Source organism: Tenrec ecaudatus, chromosome 12 (genome assembly GCF_050624435.1).
Source record: "Tenrec ecaudatus isolate mTenEca1 chromosome 12, mTenEca1.hap1, whole genome shotgun sequence".
Taxonomy (NCBI): domain Eukaryota; kingdom Metazoa; phylum Chordata; class Mammalia; order Afrosoricida; family Tenrecidae; genus Tenrec; species Tenrec ecaudatus.
The window spans coordinates 124885292-124904586 of record NC_134541.1 but is presented as its reverse complement, the minus strand read 5'-3'; the positions used below and the strand labels follow the sequence as shown (position 1 = coordinate 124904586).

The window sequence follows — 19295 nt, the reverse complement described above, 5'->3', positions numbered from 1 at the left end:
GATGAGTAGGCACGCCGATTCCCCATCCACGTAGGGCTCCCTCACCCAGGGCAGTCCTCTTTCTCACCAGAATGATGACTGCTTCATTTCCCCCTTCCCTGGTTTACCAGGAGATGGGAGTCGAGTCAGCTGTTTAGTCTTTGAGTTGTGGAACCCCTTTGGGGAATTTAGAATCCTCCTCTACCCTCAACAGTGTGACTGTACAGAGGTGTAGCATTGTGGATCCAGGTACCCAGGTAAGAATAGAGCTCTGTGGCTGCTGTGGTCCATGAAACCTGTGCCATCCCTTGAACCCTTGATCACTGAGACTAGGCCACAGGAGTAAGACCAGGGCCTTTCAGCTGTCAGAAAGATGATTGCCTTCTCAGGAAGCAACCTACTGATCTTGCTGCCACTCCTACCTCTTTCACCCCTAGCCCTTCCAGTGAAGGCCCTCTAATCTGAACTACCCCGTATCATAAAAACAATTATGGCTTTTATACTCCTTCGTAGAAATGACACATAGGACCTCCTAGGAGTTTTAAAAACTTGGTTTTCTGTCTGCACATTGGTATCTGCTGCCTGTATCTTCAAACCAAGCTCACCCCTAGTGGCCCTCCAACTTTGGCCTCACTTCTGAGCCTAACCTCATTCAGTCCTCTGGGAAATGTACCTGTTAAGCTGAAGAAAAATACTAAAAGGCCCAGTGGCTGAATGGAAATTTTGCTTAAAGATCACTAGCATTCTGTACCTGCAGCCAGGAGGCTTGTGGGACAGAGGACTTAAAAGTGCCAGTTTGGGGAAAGTCATTTGCTCCAGAGCCGAGCTGGTGTCCTGGTGACGAATTGGGGCATGGTTGGTGGTAATACTCTTAAGACCCTTCTAGGCCACCGTCCTAGAGGAAAAAGACTGATCTTCCTTCTGGCTTACAGCCCAAGGTGTCACTGAGTCAGCATTGACTCAATAGCAGTGGCTTTGGTTTTCATTTTTTCCAGAAAGGTACATGGCAGGATTAAGAGCACTGACTGGCTGGATTCAAATTTCAGCCTTGATCCCACTCAAACTGTCAACACGTGGGTGGTGCCAGGGTTCAGGCTGCTAATGGGAAAGCCCGCAGTTGGAACCCAGGCGTGGCTCAGGGGGAGGAAAGTGAGGCAAGCGGTTTGCTTCTCAGGCGTGGCAGCCCTGTTGTGAGCGGGTTCCTTTCTGACCCACTCCCTCTAAAAAGGAGCCGGCTGCAGACTATAGGATACAGAGGTGGGCCCTGGGGGCCACTTTAGGAAAGACAGGTGGGCTCTTCACGCCGGAGATCCTCCCTGGCAACCATTTTTCGGGCCAAGAGGGACAGTCCCGAGATTCCCATCACTAAACACATTTCTGTAGCCCTATCTGCCAAGCTCTGGGGCTGCAAACCCAAAGCCCCATCCCTCAAGGAGGGGGGGGGCAGTCCGACTAAAACGAAAACGGGCACAAACGTGACATGACGTTACAGGGCAGGGGGACCGGATTAGGGCCTCAAGTCTTAACTGCCTTCCCCGCGCCGGCCCGCTAAAGCCGCACTCGCTTCCGCCCGCACTTGGCCCACGTCCGGTTCCTTCAGCTCCGTCCCTGCAGGGCTTGGAGGCGGGGCTCAGGGCGCGGCGAGCAGGAGGGGCGTGTGCATGACGCTGCATCCGGTGTGCGCCGGAAGTGGATTCCCTTTGCTTCCCCGGCGGGGCCGGAAGTAGAAACGGCGGCGGCGGCCCAGAGCTCTAGGAAGGAGGGAGGCAGGCGCCCTGAGAGCCGGAATCGGAGTCCCGGCGGCGGTAATACTCGAAGGCCCTTCTGGGCCACCGTCCTAGCGCGGGACCCCCGGGGTTCGACGGGAGTTAGCGGGGGTGCGGCCAGGGCCGTGGGACGCTGGGGGCCCCGGGGCCGATGTTAGGGGCGGCTGCGTGGGGGGCGGGCCAGCCTCAGAACCAAGTTGCCCTCCGGCACGGCCCGGGGACGTTCTGACCCGATCGCCGGCGGGTTTTCACCCTCCCTAGGAGGCCCCTGTGCGGTGCGGAGGGGGCGGTGGCCCCGGCTCTAACCGCGCCGGGGGGTGGGCCATGGCGGAGATCAGCGACCTGGACCGGCAAATCGAGCAACTGCGGCGCTGCGAGCTCATCAAGGAGAGCGAAGTCAAAGCCCTGTGCGCCAAGGCCAGGTGAGCGCGGCCACCGGGCAGGGGAACCCGGGCCGCCCCTGGGGTTCTTTCTCACCTGTCCCGTCCCGGAAGTTTTCCCAGAGGGGCAGATCCGATAGATTACCCCCTCTCCTCCTTCGTCCCTCCTGGAGCCACCAGCTTGTTGGGGGAGACCCATAGGAAGTTTCCGATGATGAGCGACACTGTCCATCTGTCTACGGAGGAGCTGGACTGGGCATGGCTGGAATAAGGAAGGGGCTTAGCAAAGTCAAAGTGGCGGGGCGGCAGAGCTAAACGCTGCCATTCACGAAACGGTTTGACTCTCAGCAACCGTCTTGAAAGGGAGGTGAGACCTGCTTCACAGGCGAGGCATCTCCTGTCGAAAGTTAGCAGGCAGGGAGAGGTGTGTAGTCTGCCGCCAGCTCTCTGTCCCAGTCTCCTGCGGCAAGTAGGTGGAGACTCACTTGGGTTTGGTGTGATAATCCACGAGATAGTAGCGAATTAAGCTGGGCTCAGAGGGGAGACCCAGGGAGCCCTGGCTGCCCAGTGCTTATGTATTGGGCTGTGAATCACAAGGTCAGTAGTTAGAAACCAGCCGCTCCTCCTTGGGTGAAAGATGAAGCATTCTGAAAACTTCCACAGAGTTACAGTCTCACCCAAACCACATCGAAAAAAAGATTTACAGTCATGGAAACTTATGGGGGCAATTCTACTCTGCCCTGTAGGTTGTCTATGGTCAGAATTGACTCGATGGCATTGGAGTTTTTGCTTGCTTTTTTTTTTTTTGAGAGAGAGAGGGAGACCTAACTCAACACCCAGTGGGAAGTAGGATGATGTCCTTATGAAGAGCCCAGGCTTCAGAATGTGGTTGCTCTAGATTTGCACCCGAGCTCTGCTGTGCATTGCCTGTGTTTTGTGATTTTTGAACTTTCTGGGGATCCGTTGTGGCACTAAACCCCTTCTGACAAATAGCCACCCCATCGGATCGCGGGTTTCCCAGTTGACAGCCTCTTTCTCCCTCAGAACAGCTGGTGGGTTCGAATTGCTGGCCTTGCAGCCAATAGCCCAGTACGACTAAAGTGGAATGACAAACTGGGAGAAGAACAAAACAAAAAACACACCCACTGCCATCAAGTCAATTCCAATTCAGAGCTATCCTACATAGGATTCCTGAGAAGGTGAATCTTTGTGGAAGGAGCTAGTGTTGTCTTTTACCCAAGGGGCTTCCAGGAACCACCAACCTAGCAGGCTAGCAGTGTCACTGACCCACAGGACCACCCGCCTCCTTAAACATGGGAGGAGCCCTGCTTTGAAGATTCAGTGAGTTGGCGCCCCGCACAAGGTGGTGACACCATTGAAGTGTTCAGGAAGCGTCAGGTGTTCCTTCTATGTTGGACAAGGGCAACGGTGACATCAGTTGACGTCATCAAGCAGAGATGTAGATAATTTGGATAACTGACAGAACAAGACCAGAGAACACGGGCATTCTAAGCAGGTGTAGAGTCAGTGAAAGTCCTGCAGCAGGCAGCGTGAGGATACTAATGGCCTGCCCCCTCAGGGGAACTGTGGTCTGTGATGTCCATCAAGCTGGAGCATGGTGGGAGAAGCCAGCCAAACCGCATGGCCCTTGGTTCTCACTCACGTGGCCGTAGCAGACACTAGAACTGCCCCATAAGGCTCCCAAGGCTGTAAGTCGTGGGGAAAGGAGACTGCCACCTCTGTCTCCCTCAGAGGAGCTGATCTGCTCAAAGCACCAAGCATCTGGTTGGCAGCCGGATAGCTAACCACGGGGCCCTGGGACTCCTTTGTGGGAACAATAGCCTGGTTCTGCACCGGTAGGAGCATAAGTCCCCTTCACCCATCCCCCGCGCAGCAAAGTTGGAATAACTGGCTCTTTCTACCGAACCAGAGAGCCTTGACCCGTGGAAGCCACGAAGCCACTTGCCCTGACTGGAGGTCACCCAGTGAGGAATGGCTGGCCTCTGAACCCATGGCTGTCTGGCTTAGTGCTCGTCCTTGCCTCCACCCGCCACCCGCCCCCTACAGCTGGGTCCTCTGCAGCCAGAGGGGCCTGCCTGAGAATGGTGAAGACCAGGCTCCCCCTTTTTTTCAGCATCTGTTGCCGACTCCTCCATGTTTCCCCACTTGGAGGAAGTCCAGCTGACTGGACCAGCATTTTTAGGAACTTAATCCAATTGCTGTCTGAAAATGGTCTTTTTAACCTGGGCTGGGGAGGTATGGCCAGGTGTGGCTATGCAGAGTCGTTCCGTGTGGCCACCCCGTGGCCTTGACAGGAGGGACCGAGGAGCTGTTTCCCCCAGGCCTTTGAGTGAGGGGGGAGGGGTAAGATTAGATCCAGGACTTGGTGCTCCTGTACCATGAACGCCAGGCAGGGATGTTTCGTTCTTGAAACAGGCCATGATAGGCTAGGGCCCTTCCAGGTGGCAGGGTCGGCCCCCTGGGAACAGAAGCAGAGCTAGGAGACTGGACCGCAGCTTGTCATTAGTCTAGTCTGAAGGAGAATCAGTCCTAGCACCTAGCTGGTACGGGTGATAGTGGGCGCTGGACCACCTGTCCGTACGGCAGGGGCTGCAGCTTTGGGATTGGGCCTGCCTCAGCAGGAATCCCACCGAGAGCACTGGGCCCGCGATCAGGTCCTGTCACTCTGGGTCTCAGGCCATTCTGCAGGGCCAGGTCTGGACACAGTGGGATTCACGAGGGCGGGGGGAGGGGGTACTGCAAGTCACCGAGGTGGGCTTCATCTTCAGAGGCCCCACTGGCACGAGGACAGGTTTTTCAGACAGCAAGAGTCCTGTACATGGTATTGCTGGGTTTCAGGCTGGGGACCAGTGGGTGCTGGCAGGAATTATTGGGAACTTGGGCTTCCTGGGTCCCAATTGGGCTATTCTGGTTTTGCCCGGGGATTCTGCTGCTCTGGTCTCAGCCTTGCTTCCTTGACCTGTTGGGTGAGCGTGAAAGACTCCTCAGGAAGGTCCCTCGCTGTACGCAGTGACCAGGAAGGACTTCCACCCTTGGTGCAGGACAGGGAGAGTGCAGCTAGCAGTCACTGTTACAGCTTCTCTGAGCGTTCCTTGTTCTGCCTCTGTCTCGTAGAGCACCCTGCAGGGTGGAAGCCAGGCCTCTAGTTCCCTGGGTCCCTTGCCATAGGGAGCTGGAGGCTGGGCCAACACCTGGGCCCTTCATCAGGAGCATGCCATAAAAGGCCTGGATTCCCACCCCACCTGTCCTGCAGCCTCCTGGAGGCTGGCGGGCTATGAGAACCTTCACAGCTGTGCCTGTTTTGGAGAGTAGCTCTTCTGGTGAGGGTCACCGGTGTCAGGCTCCCATGCAGGGTTTGAGCGGGACTGTTCAAGGCTGCTGCTCTCCGGGTGGGGTCTGGAAATGGGCTTGACCTTCAGGTGGATGTCGGCCACTGCCCAGGTAGCTTTGTGGCGCTCACTGAAGTAGAGATGGACTGCGACGAGAAGGAAGCCTTTAGTGGCTCCTGGAAAAGTCAGAGGGGGGCGGCTGGGCACTGCAAGGGGACTTCAGGTCGCCGCCTGGGAGAAGGGCCCATGATGCTTGGGGCAGGGCTGTAAATGCCCCAGAAGGGCTGGCTCTCAGTGGCAGGCCAGCCTGGGGGACCATCTTGAGCAGAGGAAAAGGGACTCATGGGTGGTGGGTATACGGATGGAAGCAGATGCTGGCAGAGAGAGTCCCAGGCCGTCTGGAAGGGGGGTGAGCACTGGAGCAGGAGCCTGGACTTGAGCCTTTTGGTTGAGGGCACCGTGGGTGCCAGGTCAGCTGGCCCTGGGGCCATGGACCACCCTGTCCTCCCTCCCTCCCTGCACCAACAAGGTCAGGAGTGGGGCTGGCAGGCCCAGTCAAGGTGACCCTGGTCTTCTCCTGTCCGCAGAGAGATCTTGGTGGAGGAGAGCAACGTGCAGAGGGTGGACTCGCCGGTCACCGTGAGTACCCTGTCCCTGCAGGGACACTTGGACATACCCCCTAGCCTGGCGCGTTCCCCAGGGCCACCTTCCTTCCCTGGGACCCCGAAAGCGCCAGAACGGATGTTCTGGGAGGGGCTTTTGATTTGGTAGGGGATCCTTTGGGCCAGAACCGAAGGACTTCTGACTTGCTGAGTTCTGTTTGACGTGTTTCTGTAGCCCCCTGTGAATGAGTTCGTGTTGGGGACCTTGAGGGAAGCGGGAGGAGAAGGGGGCAAGTGTTGCTTGGGAGACGAGGCTCTCACTCCGGCCTGCAGGTGCAGAGGCCCTAGACAGGTTCATGCAGGAGGGCCGGTGGGTTTTGTTGCTGAGGAGTAGAGGCATAGGCAAGTGTCCCAGTTCTCTGTTGCTGGAGCGGACACGCCACACGTGGTTAGCTATAACACACGGATCCCTTTCCTCACAGTTTAAGAGGCTAAAAGTCCAAATGCAGAGCATGGCTAAGACGGGTTGGCAGACTTGAGACGGAAGTCTCAACAATATTCAAGAGCCACGTGCATTTTTGCCAACAAATGAGGCCATCATCACATGGATAGCGTGTGAAACGTTTTTTCAGTTTACTTCAGAGCCACACGCACCTACCGAAGGGGCCGCAGTTTGCTGGCCTCTGGTCCAGGGCAAGGTCCACCCCCTCAACCCCAGGCTCTGGGAGAAGGTCCCTGTCTTCCCTTGGCCCTTGGGGATCTTCAGTGCTGCGCCATCTCTCCTCCCCTCTCGCTGAAGCTGCTCCTTTAAATCTCGGAAACAGCGAAGACACCCTCCACTGACACAGCCTTCCTCCCTCACACGCCCGACGACTGACTCCCAGACACGCGTGGGCTTTAGGGCTCACAGTCCGTATTTGGGGTAGGGGCGCACGATTAAATCCATAACACCAATGGGAATCTGAAGGGGGTGGGGGTGGGGGCGCCTTGAAGAATAGCCCCTGGAAAGAAAAACTCTGGGTGCAAGTTCTGACTTCCCTCTCCCACTTCCCAGGTCTGTGGCGACATCCATGGACAGTTCTATGACCTCAAGGAACTTTTCAGAGTGAGTGTCAAGGAAAATAAGAGTGTGAAGGGACCAGGTGGGAGCTGGGGGCGTGGCGCCTGGTACGGACCCCTCCACCAGGAAAACGGACTTAGGACCGAGGGAAACCTCCTCTTTCTCCCTCCCCCTCCCCCACAAGGTGGGTGGCGATGTCCCTGAGACCAACTACCTCTTCATGGGGGACTTTGTGGATCGTGGCTTCTACAGCGTCGAGACATTCCTCCTGCTGCTGGCGCTCAAGGTACGAGCCCGGACTTCTGGGCCCCAGACCTTGGCTGTGCAGGCTGCTGGAGGGGGACTGGCCAGAGCAGGCTCTCATGATGGGGGGCATCTCCTTGGGGCCATGGACGATGGGATTAGCAGGATGACACTCCAGGGGAGGGCATCAAGGTCCAAATTGTTCCTGGGGTGAGTCATCGCTCACAGCTGGGTGGATAACAGGACCCGATGAGCCTCTGCTGGAACCTGGGGTGGTGAGGGAGGGGCCAGGGGCCAGCCCTGAATGTCTTGCTAGGGACTTAGGTCGGTGTCTGGCAGTTGAAAGACCCTGCGAGGTGGCATGTGGCGGGGCCGAGTCCGCTTGATCCCTCTGAAGGAGGGCTGCCGGCTGGCCGGGGATGCAGATACCATGGTTCGGGCAGTCGGCTGATTCATGATGTGGAGGAAGTGGTGGAGGTGGCAGCCAGGAGGTGATCTGCAGCAGGGACAGGGCCCTGCATTCCACCCTGGCTTGGTGGCTGTCCCCAGGTTCGCTATCCTGACCGCATCACCCTGATCCGGGGCAACCACGAGAGCCGCCAGATCACCCAGGTTTACGGCTTCTATGATGAGTGCCTGCGCAAGTATGGCTCGGTGACTGTGTGGCGCTACTGCACTGAGATCTTCGACTACCTCAGCCTGTCGGCCATCATCGACGGCAAGGTGCGCTGCGCCCGGCGGGGGGGCTGGGGGGTGGATGACGGAGACCCTGGGCTTAGTTCTCCCCTCGCTCACCCCCTCCCTTCTTGCAGATCTTTTGTGTGCATGGGGGTCTCTCCCCCTCCATCCAGACCCTGGACCAGATCCGGACAATTGACCGGAAACAAGAGGTGCCTCATGACGGGCCCATGTGTGACCTGCTCTGGTCGGATCCTGAAGGTGAGGGCAGGCAGAAGGGTCGCTCTCTACTCTCTGTGTAACAGACTGAGGGGCCCTGGGGAGGCCATCCATTGGGTCCGGAGAGTGAGGCGGAGCAGGGCTGGGTCTCCCTGCCTGGAGCTGGGTGCCTGGTGCTCAGGCTGGGTCCGAGTGTGCGCAATGGCTCAGGAGGGTGTGTAAGACAGAGCCCTCGGCTCCTTCAGTGTGAAAGGGCCCTGGTCCCTCTGCCTCATCCCCAGAGCTCAGGCTTCCACATGAGAGCCTCTGAGGACTCTTGATTCTGTGGGGTTCCCCAGCTGGTCTGGAACAGAGCCAGGGATTCAAGCCAGGTTTCTCGGCCCGAGCAGGGCGTCCTGCCTCCAGGCTGGCCCAACAGTCTGTTCCAGGGAGTGCTTCCGGTCACTCCCGAGCACCTGCCTTCCCAGTAGCTGATGCGGCAGGCTGACTCGGAAGGGGGTGCAGGCCCCATGCCCTTGCCCCACAGGCCTGCAGAGGTGAGTAGGATAAGCACCTAAGAGGGGCCACCGGAGAACCCCTGAGGCAGCCCGCCCCCATTCTAATGTCCATCTGCTCAGATACAACCGGCTGGGGCGTGAGCCCCCGTGGCGCTGGCTACCTGTTTGGTAGTGATGTTGTGGCCCAGTTCAACGCCGCCAACGACATCGACATGATCTGCCGAGCCCACCAGCTAGTGATGGAAGGTTACAAGTGGCACTTCAATGAGACCGTGCTGACCGTGTGGTCAGCCCCCAACTACTGCTACCGGTGAGCTGGCTGGGTCCGGGGGGTCAGGCTGGTGCTCTGGGGGTGGGCTCGGCAGGCCCACTCCTTAAATCCTGCTTCACCTTCCGCCTCCAGCTGTGGGAACGTGGCCGCCATCTTGGAGTTGGACGAACACCTCCAGAAAGACTTCATCATTTTTGAGGCTGCCCCCCAGGAGACCCGGGGCATCCCCTCCAAGAAGCCCGTGGCGGACTACTTCCTGTGACTCCATCGGCCCCCTGCCCCCTCCAATTCCTCTGGCCCTCGGGCCACTGTGACTTTGTCCTCTCCCCCAGACAGAGGTGGGCATGGGGGCGTCCCGGCTCTCCCCTTCCCACCGAGAGGGCACTGTGAGGGCAAGGACTTTTCAGGAGAGGTCGGAGCCTCAGCTCCGTGCCCCTCTTCCTTCTCCCAATTTTAACCATGAAGTTTCCAATAATTGCCTTTTTTTTTCTTTTTGTTTTGTTTTTAGATAAAAATTTTGAGAAAAAAACTGGAAAAAAATTCTAATAAAAGAAGAAAAATACTCTTCTGGTCGGTGACAGGCTTGACTAGGTGTCAGCAGGGGGGCAGTAGGACCCTGACTGGCCCAAAGCCCTAGTCCTGGGCCCAGGTAAATCAGCTTGCCCAGGGCTACCAGGTCAGGGGCCGCCTTTAGCTGGCGTGGAGGGCAGGGTATAAGTCATTAGGCAGTCTGACTCCATTCTCAAACTAAGATTCGGATTCCCCAGTTTTCCTGAAGAGTAAACCGAGACCCAGGGCCAGTGGATTGGCTGCGGCACAACAGAGTCGAGATTGGGACTTGGGTCTCCCCACAAAACCATTGCGCACCAAGCCCCACCCAGTGGCAAACACTTTATTAGCCCGTTTCCAGAGCACTGGTGCCTGTCAGGTTTTATTAACAAAAATACTCTGGTCCTGAGAACAGATCAGCTGTGGCTTGTGGGTAGAACCCTCCTATGCCTAAGGGTGAGGCCCAGGAGGTGGGTGTGAGGGCCCCCAGGCCCCATTTGGCCAGGCCCAGCCACCTCCATTCACACCCAGGTGAGAGCTGGGAAGGGGAAGCTGGCCCAGCTGTGCTCCCTGCTTCCCTGCCTGGGCTTTGAAGCCAGAGGGGGGTGGGAGCAAAATCAAAGTGAAGAGGGGTGGGGGCACAGGCCCAAGACAGCCATTTGGCATGGGGGAGGGGTTACCAAGCTGGGGGAGGGGAACTGGCCATTTGGGATGAAGCCAACCAGAGGTTGGGGGGTGGGGGCGTGTCAGGGGCTCAATACATGGGTTTAGAACCCACATCCAGGTAACCCCCAGGCCCTGGGAAGGATATAGGGAAAGGGCCCCCCTGGAGAAAAGGGGGGGCAAAGGGTGCCGTGGGTGGAGCCACAGAGTACCCTGGGCCCCCTGGCCCGGGCTGTAGCTCTAAAAAGCCAGCGGAATAGGGGGCTGGCCGCCCAGAGTCTGGAGTCTCAGAGAAGTTGGGGTTCCTGGATTGGAGAGAGCTATCAGAACAGGGTGAGGGACCTGCCCACCCCCAGGCCTGTACCTGCCCTGTCTCACTCACCTGGTTGGAAGGTGACCAGGAGCCCCATGGAAAGCGGCAGGGTGCAGGAGGTAGGCCTCAGCACTGGGGCCACCACAGTGTGGGGCAGGGGCTGCCGGGGCAGCTTCTCGGGGAGCTGGAGCCTGTTCCGGGTCTGACTCACGGACATCCCCGCCCAGCGTGGAGTCACAGGGACCACCGGAGGCCTCTGGGGAGACAAGGAGCAGGGTGGGCATCAGAGAGCTGTACTACCTGCTGGCCAGGCGCCGGTGGCACTGTAACCCCACTCACCTCCGCTCCCATAGGCCTTTGTGGCAACTGGCTCGGAGCCCCGGAGTTTCCTTTTCACACGGGCATCTCGCTCCCTGGGGAAGTGACGATGATGATGATGATGGTGGCAATAATAGCACATATCAGGGGCAGGTGTTTCACCCACTCAGGGACCTCATCAGGGAGGTGCCATGAAGCCCACTTTCCTGATGAAGTTGCTGAACGCTGGGGAGACGCCCAGAAGGTGGCAGAGCTGGGTGAATCCCCTGGCTGGAAGCGTCAGTGGTTTCGAGCTGCTTTTAGGATCCACTGAGACTCTTTCCCAAGTGACAAGTCCTGGCTGGTGTGACCCCAGCCACTCCCACCTAACTGCCCCCTGTTCCGTCTACACTAGCTGCTTCCAGACCCTCTTAACTTGCCAGCCTATACAGAGCCTCTGGAATCTTCTGGCTTCTGTCACCTGCTGAACTCTTCTTCGTATCCTGCCTGATCTCTGGGGCACCACACACCCTCCCCGATAACTGTCCACCACAGAGACAAGTGTACACGGAGTTGAGTGAATGATGCCTTGAGGGTGACCTTGTCTCCTGACCTTTACTGTCCAGCTGACCGGCTCTCCAGCCCCTCACTGCAGCCACATTGCAGGCAAGGCTCCCACCCCAGGGCCTTTGCATGTGCTGTTTCCACTGTGGCACGCTTTCTCCCCAAATAGCCCTGGATTTCCTCCCTTGCTCCCTTCAGATCTTATCTCCCTTCCTTGCATCTTTTCTCTTTGGAACGTATCCCTGATCGTGTAGTATTGATTTCTCGTTCGCTTTCTGCTCTGCCCACTAGGACAGGGCGATCAGGTTCAGGAGGACAGGGGCTTTGGTTTGTTTTCATCCATGTGTTTCCAGTGCCTGGCGCAGTGATGATGTGTTGGGCTGTGATCTTCAAGGTAGGCAGTTCGAAACTGCTCCCACGAAGAGTGACAGTCTCTGAACTCATGGTTCAGTTCTACCCTGTCCTACAGAGCTGCTATGAGCAGCAGCAACTCCACGACATTTGAGTTGGGGTTAGGCACATTCCCAGATGCACTGCCTTCAAGTCTGCGGACTCACGCTGACCTTAGAGGGCAGAGGAGAAAGGCTCCAAAGGCCTTCCACGACTGTCAATCTTCATAGGAGGAGCGGACAGCTTCCTCTCTCTCCGGCACTTTCGGCTGGTAGGTTTGAACTGCCGACCTTGTGATTAGCCACCCAGTGCTGACCCCACTCTCTCCCACCAAACTCCTCTAAACCAAAGCAACCAAATCCACTGCCATTGAATAGCTTCCAAGTCAGAGACCTTGTCTATGTCGGGTTCCTGAAACCATCCACCTTCACGGGAGCAGAGAGCCTCAGCCCAGCGCTTGCTCAATGCTCACCCAACAGCGTCACCAGGCTGCTTCACTTGGCAGACGTCCTAGGGGTCCTGACTTAACATCCTGTGCCGGCTTCCAGCACAGCGTCAGCCCAGAGTGGGCCACTAGCCCACATCTGTGGAACCAACGCAAGAACGATGCCTACCTCTTACAGTTCCTGCCATTCTCCCGGAAACCCTTGGCGAAGGGGTTCGCGGCGATCTTCAGCTGTGTGATCTAGGGGCACATGGTCAGGGGGTCAATGCGCCTGCAGCCTGGGCCAGCTGCAGCCACCCCTGGAAGAGGGCCACTCACCCGAGGGTTCTGGTAAGCCGTCACAGAGATGAATGTGGTCTCCGGGAAGCGGAAGGAGGCGACGCCCCCCCAGTGCTGGCTGCACAGCTGGGCGGCCCGCACCAGGTGTACGCGGGGCTGGTACTTGTGCATTGAGTGCAGGATCAGCTGAGAGGGAAGGAAAGCAAGGAACGCTGGTCTCGGCTCCCATCAAGCACCCCCCCAGCCCTCCCCTTTCTTGGGGTCCCAGCCTGGGCCTCACGTGGCCGTGGGGGTCCAGGGTGCTATTGGTGAGCTTGACACGGTGGAATGACACAGGCTGCCGCATCCAGTGGGCGCCAGTGGCGGGCGAGTCGGGGTGAATGTAGACGCGGTCTGGCAGGCGGGGTTCAGCCTTGCCACTGGGCTCCCAGCGCCGGCCCTGCCAGCGGTAGCGGGCCCCGTCCACTGGGACTACATCCAGAAGGAACAGGTAGCGGGCCTCAGGGTCCAGTCCCAGGACTGACACTCGGCAAGCCGGGAACATGCGCCTGAGCAGAGGAGGGGGTGAGAGAGGCCTGGAGCTCCCCACTGGTCAGGGTGGGCCCAGCACCAGCAGAGAGGGTGGAGGAACAGCCCCCCACCCCCGTTGTCAGAGAAGCTTGGAAGGAGGTAGAAGTAGAGTTCAGAGGGCAGCAGCTAAGAGCCAAAAAGATGTCTGGTCCCCTTTTTACATGGGAACAATGGACAGAAAGAGGAGGTGATTCAGCAAGTTCAGCCAGGACCCCTGACTGCCTCAAACACCTATTACAGAGTTCTGGTGACCATTTTTTTCTCCCTGAAATCTTGCCAGGAGCCTCCTGGTCCCCAACCCCAGACTCTGCAGCTGCTGAACAAATCCTCTTCAGAGACAGACCTTACCTTCCTGAAGGACAGGCTGATAGAAGCCACCCACTGACCCTTGTGTGCTTCAGCCTGATCCTGGACCCCGGGTCCCGGGCCCCGGGCATAGTTCTCTGCTCTTGAGAGCCCTGGTGGGCCCTGACCCCAGAGTCTGACCCCTGCCTCCAGCCACACAGACTGACCCAGCCAGATTTCCTGACCCTGGCCCAGACTGACCTCTGACCCTGGCCACAGATCACTCCCTAAACACAGCCGCAAACTCCACAGACTGGCTCTTGTCCCTTGACACCGAGTAAGCCCTCCCCCCAGGCCACAATCAGATTCCGCCCCACAAACCTAGTCCCGACACCCGTGACTCAGCTTCCCCCCAAGACCCCCACAGGGGCACCTGGTTCCTCTGACCTCAGCCAGCCCCTCACCTCCCGGCTTTGGTGATGATCATCTCGGTCCCCACGGAGTTGAACTCCTTCCACAGGTCCCGGTTCTCCAGGCTCAGGCTGACCCCAGGGAGGGAGTGAAGGGCCTCTGGAGCTGGGGCGGCCAGGTCAGTGCCCAGGACTGGGGGGTGAGGGGGCAGAGGCGGGGGTGCGGCCAGGGTGCGGGGTGCAGCCTCAAGTCCAGAGAGGAAGCAGTCCAGTTTGGGCGTGTCCAGATCTGGGGATGAGGACAGGATGAGGAACCAGCCAAGGGCTAGTGTATGCGCCCAGTCCTTACCCCAGGAGCTGGGCGCCATGCTCACCAGGGTAACGGTAGCCCTCGGCCAGGGCAGGCGGGAAGCTGGAGTCGGCCCCAGGCTGCGGGGGGCCCAGGCGGTAGCTGGTCCCCAGGGAGGGGTACAACTCCCGTGGGTGGTACATGGAAGGAGAAGTCTAGTCTGGCCTCAGGCCACACTGCCTAAAGTCCCCCCAGTGCTGGGAAATGCCCCCTTTATAGCTCGCTGCTCAGCCCCTTCCAGACCCAAGATCACAGCCCCTCCCCTCGGTGGGGCCCTGGAGCTAGCCTGGGGTGGAGACCCTTAGGGCCTTGAAGGGGTCCAAGAGGGGGCCGGATACCTGGGTAACCTCCCCTCCTCTCCATCCCTCCCCTTGGCGCCTTCATTAGCCCCGACCGACCCCCTGCTCCCTCATTACATAATTAACTCCTCGGCCTGATTGATCCCGGGGCTGCGACAGGGGACGCAGTTTGGTGCTTCCGGCCAGCTGGTCTTCTTTCCCACGGGGGGGGGGGGCTGGTGGAGGGGAGGGGGGGCAGCCTGATCAACCTCAGGAGGGTGTTGACGCCCTAGACTTTTCCCCATCACTCGGAGAAATGGGGATTGGAAAAATGTAGTCGACCTGGGAAAGCGGCCCGAGCTTATTACAGGGCACTGGGGTCGTTAAGCAGTCACAGGTGAGGCCCGAAGCCTGGGGCCACCCCCGCCCTTTGGGCTCCATACCGCAATCGGGGACTGGGAAGTTTAGAGGTGCGGACAGCTAGCTAAGCCTCTCTGGTGGCAGAGGGTCCGGGGCTGGAGAAACCGCGGAACTACATTTCCCAGCGGGCTCAGCGCCCATGCGCGGCACGAAGGAAGCGGACACCGCGTTGGGGTCGCTGGAAGTTGTAGTCGGAGGGAAGCAGGACGGCGAAACCAGCGGCGGGGCTGCTTCCCGGAGGAGTTGCTCCTCCCTAGGCGGAGTCAAAACGCCGGAGTTGAGACGGCAGTGATGGAGATTAGCCCACGTCTGGGGGGCCCTGGGGGCCAGCGTGGGCGACAGAAGTCCACTGGCCGTGTCACCCAGCCTAGGTCCCAGAGAAGGTGACAGACGCAGCAGGAACCAGGAGCAGCGCAGGCCCCCAGCGTGGACGGCTGTGTCTGCCCCACACCTGCAGGCCAGGGCTTTGGGGCCAGGCCTCTGAACCCCGCGGTTCGAATTCCACGTGAGCCGGGCGGTCTCCACTTCATTGTTTTATTATGTACAAAGGCTACAGAATGAGGGGTGCTGACACGCGTGGGATGGGGGGGAGCCTAAGGAGACGCACTCAGACGATAGCTATAGGGCAGTGGGGGTAGAAAGGGTTTAAAAACGAGATCCAAGCCAGCCAGATCGCAGGAGAGGCAGGGGTGCAATCCCCCTTCCGGTTCCTTCCCCCACCCCACCCCCAAGGTCACAGTGCATGCAATAAAATATAAGTACAGTAGCCGGGTCCTTCCTCCGCCTGGGCTCTGAGGGGCAGGTGTGCAAGGCCCGCGGCACCCCCCGGCGGCCAGGCCGGGCTGGAGCCACATGCATTCGAAGCAGGGGTCAGTCAGTCCCAACCGTTGTCCTTAATCATGTGGTTGAGTTCAATGATGTACTTCCCCTCTTTGTACTTCTGGCTGCTCTCGAAGGCCTGTTCCTGAAGGGAGAGGAGGGCACCGGTCATCCTTGGAGCAAGAGCAGGGATTAGAAGGGAGTGTATGATTGGCCCCCATTTGACAGGTCAGGAAACTGCTGCCCAGAGAAGCCAAGCCAATGCAAGGCCTCCTGTTCACACAGCTGGTAGATGGCAGGGCCCGGCTTCTCACCACGAGGCCAGAACTCATGCCATCCCGGGCTCTTTTTAGCAGGAATGTTGGCTTCAAGAGAAGGGCTGTGAAGTTCTCAAAGGAGTTCCTGTGCAAACTGATGGCCTGTAGGCCAGTTTCAGCTTGTGCTGTTTGGTCAGTAGAGTTAAATAAAGTTCCCTGGAAAAGGACATCATGTTTGGGAAAGTGGGGGGAGGCCAGTGAAACAGAGGAGATGGACTGACACAGTGGCTACAACAATGGGCTCAGACCTAACTATTGTGTGGAGCGTGCAGGGCCAGAGAGTGTTCTGTTCTGTTGGGCACAGCAACTGACTCAAGGGCACACGACAATCACAATCACAACATGCTCCTTCTAGTTGGTCACAGATTCCCTCTTCCTGAGAGCTAGGCTACCATGATCACAAATTGATTGTTTCTGCTGGGCCCTGCAGACACTGGAGTTTGTCATCTCCAGACTAGGGTACCTCTTGACTTCACAGGGGCCCGGAGAGGCCAAGTTCTTTCCCAGGTGCATGCACCAAGTGTGTGGTGGGGGCTGAGTGCGGGGGGGGGTGGGGGGCTGAGTGCGGGGGGGTGGGGGGATAGAAACTCAGGTGAGGGCTGCATGTCTATCTTAGCCTGGGGCTTACACCTCCCAAGAGGCTCAAGCAATCCTGCTCTCTGCATGTTTGCACACACCATCTTCCATTGCTGCAGCTAATCAGATCCCCAGGACAATCTTGGGTGCCAGGCGATGGCTTTCTCAACTGCTAGATACGGAAATGAGAAGCAGGGTCATGAAATCAGACCCAGGGCGGCAGCAGAGGCAGTGAGGACAGCGGAAACGGACACTCATGGACCGCCGCTCCTTGCTGTCTGCGGGGTCATGGCCGCCTCTCTGGTCTTTTGAATGATAATCCAGGCAGTCACATGTTTGGGAAACAAAAACAAAACAAATGAAGGTTCTGTTCCCCATTGAGCAACTTATCAGTTCCAGGCCAGTTGACCTAACATCTCTGGGTCTCTGGTTCTTCTTCTGTAGAACGGGGTAATAAAAGACTCTGCCTATGGGGTTGCTCTAATGACCGGATGAGGTCACATATGCCAAGGTCGTGGTGCAGAAGCATTCCACAGACAGCGACTCTGATGGATTTGGGGGCCGATTAGATCCTCATCTTTAAAATGGGCCTGGGAGGGAGTGGAGCAGGTTAGGGAACCTTCCTACAAGCCCATGCGCAGAGGACAGAGGACCCGGCCAGGGGATCAAAAGGCTGGTGATTTGGCTGGAGGGAGCGACGCCCGTGCACTTTTTGATGACTGATAGCAGGGAGGAGGTGATGGTAGGGCCGGTCAAAGGAGAAGCCTGCGGACAGAGGTCTCTGACTCACATATTTCCAGCCCAAAGTGGTCTTGCAATTCTCACAGTGGATGTCAGCCACAGCATGGAGGCCTGTTAACAGCACCCGCTCCTCGGCTGGCCCGCAGCCCACGTTCACCCTGTGGGGACATGGGGCAGTTCCAGGGAGGGGCCCACCATCATAATAAGCCTCTCCCCACTGACTGGCCATCATAGCCTCTGTCAAGGAGCTGGGGGAGGGGGAGCCTCAGCACGGTGCCAGGGGTCACAGGTTGTAGCAGAGGTCAGACACCAATAGGATACTCACACAGAGTTGAAGAGGTAGGCGCGCCCCTGACTGCCCTGGAAGGACTACAGGGTGGGAAGAGAAGAGGAAGGGGTCAGGAATACTGCCACTGGGCAGCCTCTCCTGCCTCCCATTGCAGTCCCACCTGTGGCCTGGTTACCTTGGAGATGAGGTCGTCGTGGTTGGCAAGGTGTGCTCGGCAGTGGGCACAACTATACCTCCGGTGACAATCATCCAAATAGGCCTGAAACGTCTTGGGTTTTGAAATTCGCACCATGGCGGGGGCCGGGGGCAGTGGCCCCACGCGGGGAGCGGCCCACGGGGAGCAGAGGGAGCCCAGTGCCTGCCAGGGAGGGAGGCAGTGGGCTGTCAGGCCCTGGGCCACATACGTGCAGGCATGCCCAGGGCCACGGGGACTTTCTCTGTCACACTTGGCTGCGGTCTTCCTTTACTGGGAGCCAGCAGCCTCCCGGGGGGCCAGAGTCATCTCAGTTTTGACTCACTGGGAGGCCTCAGGTTGCATCAACATGGAAACTGAGGCTAGGAGGAGCCCAAGGTGAATCACCCACCTGCTTCCCACCTCACCACCCTAGCCTGGCAGCTGGAGCTGGAGGAAGGGGCTTTCGAGGGGCACCTGTCCGTTCCCATCTTAGGGGCAGAGGGGAAGGGAAGAGGTCTGTGGTCTTTGGGACCTCATCTGGACTGCGGGGGGGGGGGGGGGGGGAGCCCTTAGCTTAGATACAGGGAGTTCACCTGGAGCGAGGGGCCCTTAGCAAGAGGGGGCAGGAGGCCTCCAGGCAAGTGAAGGGGCATCTCAAAGGGGAGGAGCTCTACCTGGGGGGTGCAGAGGCCTTAGGGATAACGCGGGATCTTACCTGCAACGCGGAGCCTTACCTGGGACCCCGGTGCTCACCTGGGGCGTGGGGGAGTGGGGGGCAGGGAACAGGCACCGGGGAAAGGGGCAGTCCTCGATGGCTGGGCGGGGGCGCGGGACCTCACCTCGCCTGGGCGCGTGGGGGCTTTGGTCCGCCGGGTGACCTGGCCTAGGAGTGGGGGGCGCTCCTGGCGGGCGCCGTCCCCACGGCCCGGGTTAGCAGCCGCCGCGACTTGTTTACACCGAGACCAGCTGCTGCCGCCGCTGCGGCGGGAGGGGGAGGGCGCCGGCCTCGGGTCCCGGCGGCCGCCGTGGCCAATCGGCGTGCAGCATGCAAATGAGGGGGCGCGTCATCCAGCGTCCAGCGCAGGCCCGCGCTGCCCTTCCCCCTGCGCCGGACTCCGGCCGGCCCGGAAATGCGGCTGCAGCCGGCGCCCAGCCCGTGGCCCCGCAGCAGCGTGCCCATCCTGAACCTGGCGCCCCTTAGAGGTCCTTGAGAGAGCCCGGATCTGGGCGTGTGTGTTTGGGGGTGGAGGGTGGGCCATCTGAACGCATGCACCCTGAAAAGAAAAGCGTCAACCCCTGCATTCCCCTCGCCAGCACCTAACTCAGAAAGCCTTCATCATAGCTCGTGAGGCAGTTTCTATTGTCTCCGTTTATTGGAGAAACTGAATCCCCGAGAGCTCTAAAAGGTCCCCCAAGATTATCCAGCTGGAAAGGACAGATGGGATCCTCACCTTTTCAAAAAATCACCCAAACCCACTGCCAGCAAGGGCTCAAGTAGAAAGCAGATGTTTTGAGGATGAT

At 58.7% G+C, this 19295-nt stretch overlaps 3 protein-coding genes across 4 annotated transcripts; 1 reads left to right on the top strand and 2 right to left on the bottom strand.

Moving 5' to 3' along the window:
• Positions 1–1645: 1645 nt before the first annotated feature.
• On the top strand, positions 1646–9607 carry PPP4C (protein phosphatase 4 catalytic subunit). The gene is made up of 9 exons (XM_075564716.1): positions 1646–1784; positions 2007–2167; positions 6063–6114; positions 7132–7182; positions 7322–7423; positions 7930–8103; positions 8193–8319; positions 8895–9084; positions 9178–9607. The coding sequence occupies exons 2-9, from the start codon at positions 2070–2072 to the stop codon at positions 9305–9307; spliced, it is 924 nt and encodes a 307-aa protein (XP_075420831.1). The 5' UTR covers positions 1646–1784; positions 2007–2069; the 3' UTR covers positions 9308–9607.
• A 342-nt stretch (positions 9608–9949) lies between these two features.
• Positions 9950–14302, bottom strand: TBX6 (T-box transcription factor 6). The gene is made up of 8 exons (XM_075528424.1): positions 14185–14302; positions 13865–14099; positions 12826–13093; positions 12585–12731; positions 12436–12506; positions 10910–10983; positions 10640–10826; positions 9950–10562 (listed from the first exon to the last, which is right to left on the bottom strand). Exons 1-8 carry the CDS (start codon positions 14300–14302, stop codon positions 10349–10351), a joined length of 1314 nt encoding a protein of 437 aa, XP_075384539.1. The 3' UTR covers positions 9950–10348.
• A 1075-nt stretch (positions 14303–15377) lies between these two features.
• YPEL3 (yippee like 3) lies at positions 15378–18768 on the bottom strand. 2 transcript variants are annotated; one of them, XM_075528423.1, is made up of 5 exons: positions 18614–18768; positions 17775–17957; positions 17636–17679; positions 17360–17468; positions 15378–15821 (listed from the first exon to the last, which is right to left on the bottom strand). In XM_075528423.1, exons 2-5 carry the CDS (start codon positions 17889–17891, stop codon positions 15732–15734), a joined length of 360 nt encoding a protein of 119 aa, XP_075384538.1. In that variant the 5' UTR covers positions 17892–17957; positions 18614–18768; the 3' UTR covers positions 15378–15731. The 2 variants fall into 2 exon arrangements, with proteins under 2 accessions (XP_075384538.1, XP_075384537.1); XM_075528422.1 differs by having other exon boundaries at positions 18509–18642.
• Positions 18769–19295: the final 527 nt, after the last annotated feature.